At 41.7% G+C, this 15,058-nt stretch overlaps 1 protein-coding gene across 3 annotated transcripts in view; it reads right to left on the bottom strand.

The window, feature by feature from the left end:
* BICRAL (BICRA like chromatin remodeling complex associated protein) overlaps positions 1-15,058 on the bottom strand; it is an 86,938-nt gene that overhangs the window by 27,195 nt on the left and 44,685 nt on the right. For 2 of the 3 annotated variants that reach the window (XM_081245344.1, XM_081245346.1), the window contains 4 exons: positions 7,453-7,498; positions 6,773-6,821; positions 6,616-6,684; positions 1,449-3,128 (listed from right to left, as the gene is read on the bottom strand). In XM_081245344.1, coding sequence (XP_081101470.1) covers positions 1,449-3,128; positions 6,616-6,684; positions 6,773-6,821; positions 7,453-7,493 — 1,839 coding nt within the window. In that variant the 5' untranslated portion in view covers positions 7,494-7,498. Of the gene's footprint in view, positions 1-1,448; positions 3,129-6,615; positions 6,685-6,772; positions 6,822-7,452; positions 7,499-8,332; positions 8,635-15,058 lie in introns of those variants that run through there. The other variant, XM_081245345.1, reaches the window with a different exon arrangement.

The following is a 15,058-nucleotide window of genomic DNA, read 5'->3' as shown; positions in this document are numbered from 1 at the left end:
ATTTATTCTCTCTTGCTGTAAGGGACATTATTGGGAAAATGGACTAAATCAGAATAAGGTCTGTAGATTAGATGATAATATTGTAATAATGCTGTTTTTCTTGGTTTTGATGACTGTACTGTGGTTATGTAGGGGAATGTCCCTGTTCTTAAGAGATACACACTGAAGTCTGAAGTATGTAGGGGTCAAGAGGCATCATGCCTGCAATTTACTCTCAGAACTATGTGTGTGTGTGTGTTTGTGTGTGTAAGTGTGTGTGTGTGAAAGAGAGAGAGAAGGATAAAACAAATGGGGTAAAAAGTTAACATCTGGGGAATCTTGGTGAAGGGTATATGAGAATTCTTTACACTAGTCTCGAAACTTTAACTTTTCTATAAGCCTGACATTATTTCAAAACACAAAGACACACACACACCTTTGACACCGAAAGTAATACAATGAACAGCCTTGATCATAAATAATCTTTGTTTCCTTAGGATTCTTAGTGGAATTACTAAGTCAAAGGTATACAGTTTTAAAAATATTGATATACATGGTAGAGAGAAGTTTTTGAATTCTTCTAAATGTGGAGAAGAAAGGCAGGGAAAATGGAGGAGTAAGGAGGGTAGACCACCGGCAGGGGGTTGGTGGGGGAGTGGGGTATGGAGCTGGAACTACAGAACATGCTAAGAATGAGTGAGAACCAAAAGCCAGAGGAGTTCAAAGATCGGCAGATGGGCTGAAGGACCAAAGGTGATGACCCTTTGAAATGCTTTTCAGAAACATAATCCTTACATGGTTTTACAGATTGCCCACAGTCATTTACCGGCACAATACTCTGGTAAGAGTAGGCTCAGGTACTTGGTCAAATCCATTGCCCTGGATCCCTCCCTCCATATGCATCCCTCTGTGCAGGCCAGTTACCCACTGCTGAGTCTCACTGGGTCCCTGAGCCTTTCCAGTTGGCACCCAAGAGACAGCCGTGACTTCTCTACCCAGTCCATCCAAAACAAGCTTTCCTTTTAAATGCCTATAATACATTCCATCAAGTATATGTCTTAATATTGGCTCTTATTAAGTATTTGTCATTTGCCAGGGACTATGCTAAGTGCTTTATATAGATTACCTCATTTAATTCTCCCAATAATTCCATGGGATGGTAGTATTATTATGTCCACTTTACTGATGAAAAAACTTAACCTCTAGAGAGGTTAGTTAAGGTAAGACTTGCTCCACGTCATTAAGCTTAGATTCAAATCCATGAGTCTCCACTCTAAACCACAACACTACCCCGGATAAAACATTTTAGTTAAGAAGAAAAAAGGCAATCAATAGTAAGTTGAACATCTTAAGATAATAAATTGGGAGCCTAGGATGAAAATTATAGTCTATCAGATACTCATTCCACTCTTCCATTCCGTAATCATCCAAACATATGTTTGATATTATCATTTGTTTGACTATATTACCTGACAGAAGAACTGTTGCTGGCTTCCTGCTCCAGGTGTGTTACTGAAGGTGCTAGTAGATTTGGAAGAAGGAACTGGAAGACGATGAGACACACTGACCGGTACTGGAGTCCTGTTTGGCTGGGTCAGCTGATCTCCCGTAAAGTTTGATCCTGATGCACCAGACTGAACTGCAGCCCCAAGACTAGGATGGGCAGTGCTGGATGAGCTGACAACAGGGAACCGACTAGGTCCTGACATGCTTGTCACCGAGGGCATGGCGGCAAAGCCAGGTCTTCCTTGGGAGACGCTGCTCTGCCCAGGGGACAGGTGCAAGACGGTTGGCGATGCCTGCTGCAAGGGCATCTGCCCACCAACGATCTGAGGAGAGGCATGATTGACTATCACTGGACTTCCAGAGGTGGCGAACGTCTGCCCAGACACTAACTGGACGGCGGTATTCTGGTTGTTCAGCATCTGTCCAGAATATGGTTGGTTGGTCCTGAGCATGTTGGAAGAGTTTCTGTTCAACATGACATGCTCTGAGGTCACTTGGCCAGAAATGAGCTGAGAGGGTGGAGTCTGAAGAAGTTGCCCATTTATGGTCTGGACGTGGTGTACCGAGTTGGAACTGACGGAAAGGCTTGTAGGTATGAGGAACTGACTCTGGGGTGTGTGAGGCTGGCCCATGGGAGAATGAATAACAATACTGCCCCCAGCGCTGCTCACGGCCTGCGAGGTGACCGGCTTCCTTGTGTTCTGTTGGTTTACAATGTTCACCGACATGTGCGGACCAACCACTGAGCCCTGAGGTGAGCTCGCAGAGGCAAACGAGATCCCTGGCTGAACATGGTGCTGCTGTATTCCCAAATTGTTCACATTGTATGTGTTTTGCTGACCCATTTGGATAGGCTTTGGCTGGATATTAATTGGGACTTTATTTGAATTTGGTGCAAGACCCCTTTGTATGATGATGTTATGCACAGGTAAAGATGTTTGGAAATTTGTGCTATTAAATGGAACGGTAACAGGCTGTGCTACTGGACTGGAACTGGAGTTCCCAAACAAGGAGTTGCCATTAGGAGTCTGTCTGTGAACCAGAAGCCCTCCACTCACATTTGATGGGGCTTGTTGCCCACTACCCTTCAATATGATTTGAGATCCATCTAGGTTATTAATAGTCATCATGGAAGGTTGATTACCAAATGACCCAATTAACTGTATTTGACCAGAACCACTAATCTGACTGTTATTAGACAAATGCTGGCTGGGCACACTGATCCCCACATGGTGCATAAAGCCATGGTGCACACCCACTGTATTGCTTGCAAACGATGTGCCAACAGGCACATGAGTCACCCCTATAGGCTGCAGCGTCTGACCTGAGTAATTAGAAATATTAGAAGCCTGAGTAAAGGATGCTGATGAAGAGGGATGAAGCTGAGCTTGTGCAAACTGTTGGCTTGAACCTATACTGGCGTCCAGATATGCCTCTTCTGCCAATGTCTGTTCAGTGATATTGGCCTCCTGCAAGGATTTCTGAAGAATGTCGAAAGGTTGGTCCTCACTGAGATCAGGAAGAGGAGAAGACTCAAGTTCATCTTCAAGAAACTGAAGGCTACTTGAAAGTGGCAGTCCATCACTGGGCCCTTCTCCAAGCTGGCTGCTTACAGCTTTGAGGGATGACTTAGGATCAGCATTCTAAAAAAATAAGCAGGATGTTACATGGCATATCTAACCTTGGAAAGAGATTCTTAAACAAAAAACTAATCTCACTTTTGAATATGAATAAAGCATAACAGTCTGCTTTTCAGGCACAACTCTCCAAACTGCTCACCTTATTCTTTTTTTTTTTTTAAATAAATTTTTATTTATTTATTTATTTATTTTTGGCTGTGTTGGGTCTTCATTTCTGTGCATGGGCTCTCTCTAGTTGCGGCGAGCGGGGGCCACTCCTCATTGCGGTGCGCGGGCCTCTCACTGCCGCAGCCTCTCCCGTCGCGGAGCACAGGCTCCGCAGCTGCGGCTCACGGGCCCAGCTGTCCCGCGGCATGTGGGAGCCTCCCGGACCAGGGCCCGAACCCGTGTCCCCTGCATTGGCAGGCGGATTCTCAACCACTGCGCCACCAGGGAAGCCCTGCTCACCTTATTCTGATACTTGATTTCCTTACTAATGATGTTTAATGTTGTTTTTGTAAGTATATGCATTCACTGCTCTGATAAATTATTTTATAGGAAACAGATCAATAATGCCAACATACTCATGACTACCTGGAGTTTAGCTTTATTTTTTAGATAGTGGCATGGCTTAATTTTTTCAGGATTGCTCCCAAGTCCAAAGCTTGAGTGGGACTCAGCCTAGGGTATGTGTGTATCCAGGACACAGCAGTGTCTAGTTTTTGTACCACAGGAGTAGATGTGAGCTTTGAGAGTTCCGAGTGTGGTTCTACTAGAGGTCCAGAAGGTATCCCAGATCCAGCCTTGACTTTAAAGGTTTCTCGAAACTCCCGTAGTTCTAACCTGCCCCACTCCAGGCAAAATTGGCCTGGATAAAAACAAGCTTCCCATATGAAATGAGTGAATAGTTACTTGATTTCTTAGGAGTTATCAGCTTATTATGATGCTTTAAAAGCCATTTCAATGTCCTATTCAAGAGTAAAAGTTGGTCAACATTTGTCAAGCGCTCACTTGTGCGTTTGTGTCTGTCCATAATGAGTCCTTAAGGACTGCGCATTCCAACTAGAGACAATAACACAGGCAAATGAAGGGAACTGAACTCAGTCACTGATAGATAAGAGCCACGCTGCTGGCCAGCAGTTTATCATGGGATATGTCAAAATTATAAAAGAAAAAAAAAATGGAATCAGTCGTTATTTAACATAAGGTGAAGACAATGTGAATATCCTTAACACTACTGAACTGTCCACTTAAAATGGTTAAGATGGTGAATTTGTTGTTATATATATTTTTAACACAATTAAAAATTTTAAAAAGATGAAGAAAAAAATTAAAAATAGATCAATCAAGTATAAACAGTCCAGGACTTCCCTGGTGGTGCAGTGGTTAAGAATCTGCCTGCCAGTGCAGGGGACACAGGTTTGATCCCTGGTCTGGGAAGATCCCACATGCCACAGAGCAACTAAGCCCATGCGCCACAACTACTGAGCCCACGCGCCGCAACTACTGAAGCCCACACACCTAGAGCTCATGCTCCGCGAAAAGAGAAGCCACCGCAATGAGAAGCCCGCGCACCGCAAGGAAGAGTAGCCCCCGCTTGCCGCAACTAGAGAAAGCCCATGCGCAGCAACAAAGACCCAACGCAGCCAAAAGTAATAAATAAATAAAAATTAAAAAAAAAAAGAAAACAGTCCAGGGAATTCCTTGGGGGTCCAGTGGTTAGAACTTGGCGCTTTAGCTGCCAGGGCCTGGGTTCAATCCCTGGTTGGGGAACTAAGATCCCACAAGCTGCATGGCGCAGCCAAAGGAAAAAAAAAAAAAGAATGAATAGCCCAACTTTCAAAACTATAGAGATTCTCAGCCCTAGGCTAATAAGGTGTGTTGGGGGCTAGATGATGGGGAGACCCAGGTAGAAAAGCCAAGACTAGTTCACTTGACACCCAATCAACAGTTGAAACGGGACTAATGTGGCCTCAGTTAGGTGGACACCACCTTAGGACTTGAACAGTCATTTGAAAGGAAGTGGGAAAAAGCAACTGAAAGCAAGGAGGTTTGTTTGTTTGTTTGTTTTTGCAGAGAAATATCAAGGCAACAGTGGATTATCTCCTGAGTGGTGGTACAGTTTAATGTTTTTACAATGCACAAATTAACAGACCATAGATTTGAAATTCCATATTTTTAAAAGCTTTTAAAATGTTTTACTGACATGATGCAACTCACGTTTACAATAAATACATCCTGAATGAAGCAGCCTGAAGAGTTAGAATTAATACTTACGTGGAAGTGGGAGAGCTGGTAAGTAAAAATCATTAGTGTTGGGAAACAGGCTCAGTGTCTACTTTATGGGTTTAATGGCATCACATGCAGTTATTGCCCACTCAGAATGAATTTCAGAATTGCTACTAATTCATAAACCTTACAGGAAATCAGTGTTGTGGCTTTAAAGCCACCCCTAGCATGTGGAGGAGTCTTGCATGTTATGATCTGACATACTTTACACATACTCAAATACTTTATAAAGAACTGTGCATTCCCAAGGACTTTCTGAATACTATTCCATTTTATGGATGAAGAAAATAAAGACCCTGATGATGACAATAAGTTGACATTAACTGAGCACTGTGTCAACTGATTTCCATGGACTAGTCCATTCATCTTAACCACCCTATGAGGTAGATTTATCATTCTCCTGGATTCACAAATAAGGAAACTGAGTCTTAGAGATTTAGTGATAGATACAAGGTTATAAAGCTAGTAAGTGGCAGAGCAAGGATTCAGACTTGGGTGGTCGGACTCTGGACTACCATCCATGGTAGAACAAAGCAGTTGAAAAGATTAAAGTAACATAGGCTTAAACACAGCAATCCGGATATAGTTTCCAGGCAGGACTTCCCTGTCCTCAGGTCAGATTTCTTGTCTAGATGTTCCTAGAGCTTAAGAACCTGCGCCCTGGAACCTGGTGGCCTGGGTTCGATTCCTAGCTTGCGACTCCTGGCTGTGTAATACTGGGTAAATACCAACCTTTAGTTCTCTCATCCTTAAATATGGATAATAATAGAACCTACTTCATGGAATTATTGTAACAAGGTCAATATATGTTAAGCTCTGAGTGCCAAGAACATACCGAGCGCTCAGTAGGTGTCAGCTACTATGATCTTTCTCCTTGTTTAAGATGAAAATGATTGGAAAGTAACCACAATACAGAATGATTTTTTTTAAAGGTTATGTAACAACATTCAAAAGACTCTAATATAAGTTTCTCAGGCTCTAACGTTTCTGAGGCATTTTAGAAAGAAAGTTGAAACCTTAGGAAAATGGCAAAGTAAAAATCTTAATAGACTAAGTTAAAAGTAGAAAATGTCAACAAAATTCAATAGATTTTCCTCTTGTGTCAATTACAAAAGACAAAGTAGGGATTCCCATCATGATACAAAGGCAATTAAAGCTTCAATTCACTAGGCATCAATGAGACAGAAACATCTGATCATTGCATTCAGTTTCCAATACTCACACTAGAGTTGGCGAAAATTGAATTTGAATTGGCTGCAGAATATCCTGCATTAGTCAAGTCCTCATTGCTCTGCAAAAGTACAAATTCAAAAAAGTGATCACTTTGACTCTGAAGAAGAAACAAAATGTATGCCTATGATGGTCTGAGTATTACTTACCGATTTATTACTAGGTCCATGTAGAAAATAGTTCAATGCCTGGGGGTCTCTAGAAAACAACAGCCAAAAAGAGAAAACAGCAAATAAATACATTACTTATATTTAGGGTTCATTTTTACAGGGGAAAAAGAAAATGATGTATTAGTTTGAGTAAAATCCTCTCCCTGTTTTAAAACTATTAGTAGTTTTTTTGTTGGTTTCGTTTTGTTTCATTTTGATGTTCCATTTCCCATTATCACTCATTTCTGCCTCCTAGGATTTTTGTGTGTGTGTGTGTGGTACGCGGGCCTCTCACTGTTGTGGCCTCTCCCGTTGCAGAGCACAGGCTCCGGACGCGCAGGCCCAGCAGCCATGGCTCACGGGCCTAGCCGCTCTGTGGCACACGGGATCCTCCCGGACCGGGGCACGAACCCGTGTCCCCTGCATCAGCAGGCGGACTCTCAACCACTGCGCCACCAGGGAAGCCCCTCCTAGGATTTTTTATAAAATAAATTTAATAAAGGATTACCTAATTATGACTCCTATGTTAATCCATGTCACTTTGTCTCCCTACTATATCTATGATGATTATTTAATCTTTATTTAAAAAACCCACTTGGTTTTAATATGCTTATTAGGTTGTTTTAGTACAACAAACCTCACACATTTGATTTACCCTTATTTTGGAATGAACATCTTACCCAATAAGATCAAGGAGACACGAGTCATCATCATCATCCATGACAACTATAAAGAAAAGGAATAAGAAAGCACTGTTTCAGCAAAGCAGATTAAAGCCAGTAGCATCAATGCAACACAAAAATATACCTTATACTTTCCTAGATAAATAACTAATTCATGTGAGTTTTCCCTCTAATTGCTTATTATGAATGTGACTTTTAAATTTTTGTGGTCATTCAAGAGATGAAGTATTCAATTTAAATTGTTTTTATTGAACACAAATCCTTAACTTACAAGTCAAAAAGCAATCTAGACAAATCAAGGATAGTTGGCAGCAACCACTCACACACAGATTCCTCAAAGGGGCGGTAAACCATGAACAGTAACTTCCTCAAAATGTACACAGTGAACAAGAGGAGAAATCGTATTTTTGTTTTAGAAAAAAATCTCATGCATACAGAGGTCTTTGAATTTTGTCACTGGATATTTCCAAACCTGGTGAGCAATCTGGATTTCTAGCCATATTTTGGCCATCTTTAGGAAAACAGAAAAGTCAGTTGTCCCTACTTTTTGAGACAGAAGGGGCACCATCGCCCCAGGCAGTACTGAGACAGGCTCTGCCCTGAAGGTCCCAAGTTCCTCCCTCTACAGCAGTAACGCCAACTGTTCAGTTCCAAGCAATCTGCATCCCAACACTGGACTCTTTAAAGTAGAAACCCTCAACCCCAAATTCACCCCAGCTCCAAGCCGAAATCTCTCTCTCTCCCCAACCATCGATAGTATCCAGCTTAACCAGCGCAATCACTGTGCTCTGGCTGAAACAGTAACAACTGTGTAAATTCCAAGAGCAGTTCTCCTCCTTTCTTTCTTCCTCCCTCCCCTGAGATCCAGGAAACTTACACTAGTGATCCGGCACCTGGCAACACTGTTTCACACCCATTTCCAGCCATGCGTGGAATAATTTACATCACGGAATGCCAAGGCCAAGAGTTCTGGAGCCGTTGGAAAGGGCAGTTGTAAACGGCAGTTGGACGGAGGAATGAAATCCTGAAGAGATGCCCAGAAGAGGGACACGCCCGAAGAAGGCAGAGGCAGAGTTTCTACTAAGTTTTTTTTCTCGGTTAAAACTGCCATCTCCTCTCCACTTCCCCTCAACTTCCCATCCTATCAGTCACAAGGCCAAACAAATATAAAATGTATTCCTGCCACATGGAAGGAAACTTGCTGTCTTCAGGAAGGGTCTGGAAGGGGTAAGTATCCCCCGATGTGGGACCTTCCCGTTGATGGGAGAATTGGTTCAGCTGCTGAATGATCCGGACGATTACAATCCACTTGAGTGGATCATCAGTGGAGAGGAGAGATGATGAGTGAGACAGGAGGAGGTCAGAGTGGGGAAAGCTTATCAAAAGGTAACATCCATGGCCCAAACTGTGAAAGGCACAGCAGGCTAAGTGAAATCTGCATCTAGCACTCAGATGTCCAGGTGCTCAGGGGCATGCTAGGACGACTCTACTAATACGACTTTTTTTTTTTTGCAGTACCCGGGCCTCTCACTGTTGTGGCCTCTCCCGTTGAAGAGCACAGGCTCCAGACGCACAGGCTCAGCGGCCATGGCTCACGGGCCCAGCCGCTCCACGGCCTGTGGGATCCTCCCGCACCGGGGCACGAACCCGTGTCCCCTGCATCAGCAGGCGGACTCTCAACCACTGCGCCACCAGGGAAGCCCTAATACGACTTTTGAGGTGTGAAAAGGGACAGGAAAGAGAAACAGGAAAACTATCATTAGGTAGATATGTAGAAATCAGTGTGAAGATCTTCCCTTAAATCATATTTAATATGTAGAACTGCACTAGCTGTTGCTCATTACCGTATCCTGGGCTTGTCTCCCAGACATCACAATCGCATGGACTAAATTAGCCAAATATGACGTATAATTAAGCCTATAAAGTGGATATTGTTTTTTTACTTCAACATGACCATTTAAATGGAGCTCCACTGTATCCTTTGTAAATTTATATTTTTTAAGTGTCTAACAGTCTCTGGAAAAAACTAATTAATAAAAACGTACGTGAAAAATAGCTTACACCAAAGCAGAACACTTTCATGCCTCTCCCAGCTTCCCTCACTACTTTACACTTGTACCCAGCTCCTCCAGTGGATGAGATGCCCAAGGGTTAACACACACTGAGGGAGGAAGGCAGCACCAGTCACTCCTCTGAGGTGTCACTGCCACTGGGACTTTCAAGCACAGAGGACATTTGTTACCCCAAAGTTCAAAGTGACAAGCTACTCCTTGAGTACCCCAAATAAAAGAACAATTGTATAATACTGGATGAAATTAAAAGCCATTGCACATCCCCCACAGCAAACCAAGCAGGCCGCTCAAATGCCTGACGAAACGCTCCTTGGGGACATCCGCCCTACTCAGGGGCATCAGTCCTAACAGACAGACCTCCTCCTCCAGGCCCCCTTGGGTAGAACTCTACGAGCTCGTCAGGGGTACCCCGAGAATTCTACTTTTTAAAGGGTCGCACTCTTTTCTGACTATAAACAGTTTCAAATTAGAAGAGATGACTCTTATCCCTACATGCCCAGCTCTACATGGTGCCAAAACAGTCATATTACAGCCCGAGCCAGTAGCCCTTTCCCAGGAGGACACACGGCCCACCAAAGCAAATCTACCAAAGTAAAACTGTAGAAATTGACTATGATTCTAAAGTGGGAAGACAACCTGAGGATCAGAAACTGACTCAAAAGTGAAAAGCGTAGTTTTTTTGGAAAAGATACTCCCATTACTTCTGGACTCTTGTTGAGGCTCTTTTCTCATTAAAGTAACAACCCTGGATTCACTAGATGGGCCTCTGGCCACAGGTGAAACCTATAAGGCTGTGTGAAAGATAAGTCCCCCCTCTAAAGGGTTAAAAACTACTTCTTGGTTCAGCACACTTGAGCAACACACATCCCCTAAGTAATAGCAGTTTACAGCAGTAGAATTTGTCAGGGAGAGAACGGGATTGCAGTTCTTACAGAATCCTCATAGGCACCCCAAGAGATCAGAAATCACTGCCCCAGACACCTGACTACCACTCTCAAAAAGTTAAAGCTAATATTTAAAACTGCTCTTACTATTCTTAGTCAAGAGGCACTATGAAAGTGACATTTCAAATCAGTGGGGGAAAGATGTTAGCCTTCTAGAGAAAAGAAGGTGGATCCATACCTCACATCTTACACAAAAATAAATTCCAGGTGGATCTAAGAGTTAAATGGAGGGAGGAGGAGAGCTTAAAGTACTAGAATAACATATGGGAGAATTTTGTTTTTATAGTCTTGGAGTAGGGAAAGGCTAAGTATGTCACAAGATGCAGAAGTCATAAAAGAAGATTGCCAAATTTGATGACAAAACATTTTTAAATTCTGCATGATAAAAGAAAAAAAAACATGAATAAAGTCAAAGACTAAAAAACCCCCAAAAAACATACATCGGGAAAATACTTTCAATTCATATCACAAACAGCTTTTCTCCTTAATACATAATGAACTCCTATTTTTAAAAAGTCAGCTACCCTGCAGAAAATCAAAGGGTATGAAAAATCAGTTCATAAAAAAAGGAAAGGCAAGTACCTCCTAAACATGTAAAAGTAATCACCCTCACTTAGAATAAGAGAAATGAAATTAAAGTTACAATGAGATACTATTATTTGTCAGATTGGCAAAGATAAAAAAGTTTGGTTAAGGACTATGCTAGTCAGGAAATGGGAAATAGGGACTTTTATACCCTGGTAGTGAGAGTGTAATCTCATGTAACCTCTGGAGAGGGCAATTTAGCAGTCGCTTTCAAAGTTTTAAGTGCACAAATCACTTCACCTAGCAAATATTTCCAGATACTCGTCCCGCAGATATTCTTGTACACGTGTGAAATGACATGTGTATAAGAATATCCAGTGCAGCATGACTGGTTTTAGCAAAAGACTGTAAAAACCTCGATGTCAGGGGTACAGGGTTTCCTCTTAAGGTGATGGAAATGTTGTGTAATTAAACCACTGAATTGTACACTTTCAAGGGTGCATTTTATGGTATTTAAATTCTATTTAAAGCATTTTTTAAAACTCTATGTCCATAATGAAAGAGGTGTGTACCTTTCTTGTTCCTTTGATCATATATCTTTCTAAGTCAGTCTGTATAAATATGCCTCATTTTTATTTGTATTTTTGAATTTTATTTTTTACACTGCAGGTTCTTACTAGTTATCTATTTTATACATATTAGTGTATACACGTCAATCCCAATCTCCCAATTCATCCCACCACCACCCTCCACCCCCACCACTTTCTGCCCTTGGTGTCCATACATTTGTTCTCTACATGTGTGTCTCTATTTCTGCCCTGCAAACCAGTTCATCAGTACCACTTTTCTAGGTTCCACATATATGCATTAATATACGATATTTGTTTTTCTATTTCTGACTAACTTCAGTCTGTATGACAGTTTCTAGATCCATCCACAACTCTACAAATGACCCAACTTCATTCCTTTTTATGGCTGAGTAATATTCCACTGTATATATGTACCACAACTTCTTTATCCATTCGTCTGTCGAGGGGCATTTCGGTTGCTTCCATGACCTGGCTATTGTAAATAGTGCTGCAATGAACATTGGGGTGCATGTGTCTTTTTGAATTATGGTTTTCTCTGGGTATATGCCCAGTAGTGGGATTGCTGGGTCATATGGTAATTCTATTTTTAGATTTTTAAAGGAACCTCCATACTGTTCTCCATAGTGGCTATATCAATTTACATTCCCACCAACAGTGCAAGAGGGTTCCCTTTTTTCTACACCCTCTGCAGCATTTGTTGTTTGTAGATTTTCTGATGATGCCCATTCTAACTGGTGTGAGGGGATACTTCATTGTAGTTTTGATTTGCATTTCTCTAATAATTAGTGATGTTGAGCAGCTTTTCATGTGCTTCTTGGCCATCTGTATGTCTTCTTTGGAGAAATGTCTATTTAGGTCTTCTGTCCATTTTTGGATTGGGTTGTTTGTTTCTTTAATACTGAGCTGCATGAGCCGTTTATATATTTTGGAGATTAATCCTTTGTCCATTGATTGGTTTGCAAATATTTTCTACCATTCTGAGGGTTGTCTTTTCGTCTTGTTTATGGTTTCCTTTGCTGTGCAAAAGCTTTTAAGTTTCATTAGGTCCCATGTGTTTATTTTTGTTTTTATTTCCATTTCTCTAGGAGGTGGGTCAAAAAAGATCTTGCTGTGATTTATGTCATAGAGTGTTCCTCCTATGTTTTCCTCTAAGAGTTTTATAGTGTCCGGTCTTACATTTAGGTCTCGAATCCATTCTGAGTTTATTTTTGTGTATGGTGTTAGGGAGTGTTCTAATTTCATTCTTTTACATGTAGCTGTCCAGTTTTCCCAGCACCACTTATTAAAGAGACTGTCTTTTCTCCATTGTATATCCTTGCCTCCTTTGTCATAGATTAGTTGAGGATAGGTGCGTGGGTTTATCTCTGGGCTTTCTATCTTGTCCCATTGATCTATGTTTCTGTTTTTGTGCCAGTACCATATTGTCCTGATTACTGTAGCTTTGTATTATAGTCGGAAGTCAGGGAGTCTGATTCCTCCAGCTCCGTTTCTTTCCCTCAAGACTGCTTTGGCTATTCAGGGCCTTTTGTGTCTCCATACAAATTTTAAGATTTTTTGTTCTAGTTCTGTAAAAAATGCCATTGGTAGTTTGATAGGGATTGCATTGAATCTGTAGATTGCTTTGGGTAGTAGAGTCATTTTCACAATATTGATTCTTCCAATCCAAGAACATGGTATATCTCTCCATCTGTTGGTATCATCTTTAATTTCTTTCATCAGTGTATTACAGTTTTCTGCATACAGGTCTTTTGTCTCTCTAGGTAGGTTTACTCCTGGGTATTTTATTCTTTTTGTTGCAATGGTAAATGGGAATGTTTCCTTAATTTCTCTTTCAGATTTTTCATCATTAGTGTAGAGGAATGCAAGAGATTTCTGTGCATTAATTTTGTATCCTGCAACTTTACCAAATTCATTGATTAGCTCTAGTAGTTTTCTGGTGGCATTTTTAGGATTCTCTATGTACAGTATCATGTCATCTGCAAACAGTGACAGTTTTACTTGTTCTTTTCCAATTTGTATTCCTTTTTTTTTTTTTTTTTTTTTTTTGCTGTACGCGGGCCTCTCACTGCTGTGGCCTCTCCCGTTGCGGAGCACAGGCTCCGGAAACACAGGCTCCGCGGCCATGGCTCGCGGGCCCAGCCGCTCCACGGCATGTGGGATCTTCCGGGATAGGGGCACGAACCCGCGTCCCCTGCATCGGCAGGCGGACTCTCAACCACTGCGCCACCAGGGAAGCCCTGTATTCCTTTTTTTTTTTTTTTTTTTTTTTTTTGCTGTAATGGGCCTCTCACTGTTGTGGCCTCTCCCGTTGCGGAGCGCAGGCTCCGGACGCGCAGGCTCAGCGGCCATAGCTCACGGGGCCAGCCACTCCACGGCATGTGGGATTCTCCCAGACCGGGGCACGAACCCATGTCCCCTGCATCGGCAGGCGGACTCCCAACCACTGCGCCACCAGGGAAGCCCCTGTATTCCTTTTATTTCTTTTTCTTCTCTGATTGCTGTGGCTAGGACTTCCAAAACGATGTTGAATAATAGTGGTGAGAGTGGACATCCTTGGCTCGTTCCTGATCTTAGAGGAAACGCTTTCAGTTTTTCACCATTGAGAATGATGTTTGCTGTGGGTTTGTCATATATGGCCTTTATTATGTTGAGGTAGGTTCCCTCTATGTCCAGTTTCTGGAGAGTTTTTATCATAAATGGGTGTTGAATTTTGTCAAAAGCTTTTTCTGCATCTATTGAGATGATCATATGGTTTTTATTCTTCAATTTGTTAATATGGAGTATCACATTGATTGATTTGCATATATTGAAGAATCCTTGCATCCTTGGGATAAATCCCACTTGATCATGGTGTATGATCCTTCTAATGTGTTATTGGATTCTGTTTGCTAGTATGTTGTTGAGGATTTTTGCATCTATATTCATCAGTGATATTGGCCTGTAATTTTCTTTTTTTGTAGTATCTTTGTCTGGTTTTGGTATCAGGGTGATGGTGGCCTCATAGAATGAGTTTGGGAGTGTTCCTTCCTCTGCAATTTTTGGGAAGAGTTTGAGAAGGATGGGTGTTAGCTCTTCTATAAATGTTTGATAGAATTCACCTGTGAAGCCATCTGGTCCTGGACTTTTGTTTGTTGGAAGATTTTTAATCACAGTTTCAATTTCATTAGTTGTGATTGGTCTGTTCATATTTTCTGTTTCTTCCTGGTTCAGTCTTGGAAGGTTATACCTTTCTAAAAATTTGTCCATTTCTTCCAGGTTGTCCGTTTTATTGGCATAGAGTTGCCTGTCTCTTAGGATGCTTTGTATTTCTACAGTGTCTGTTTTAACTTCTCCTTTTTCATTTCTAATTTTATTGATTTGAGTCCTCTCCCTCTTTTTCTTGATGAGTCTGCCTAATGGTTTATCAATTTTGTTTATCTTCTCAAAGAACGAGCTTTTAGTTTTATTGATCTTTGCTATTGTTTTCTTTGTT

Source organism: Mesoplodon bidens, assembly GCF_964165515.1.
Source record: "Mesoplodon bidens genome assembly, chromosome: 10".
Lineage (NCBI taxonomy): Eukaryota > Metazoa > Chordata > Mammalia > Artiodactyla > Ziphiidae > Mesoplodon > Mesoplodon bidens.
This window is presented reverse-complemented; position numbering and strand designations above follow the sequence as displayed.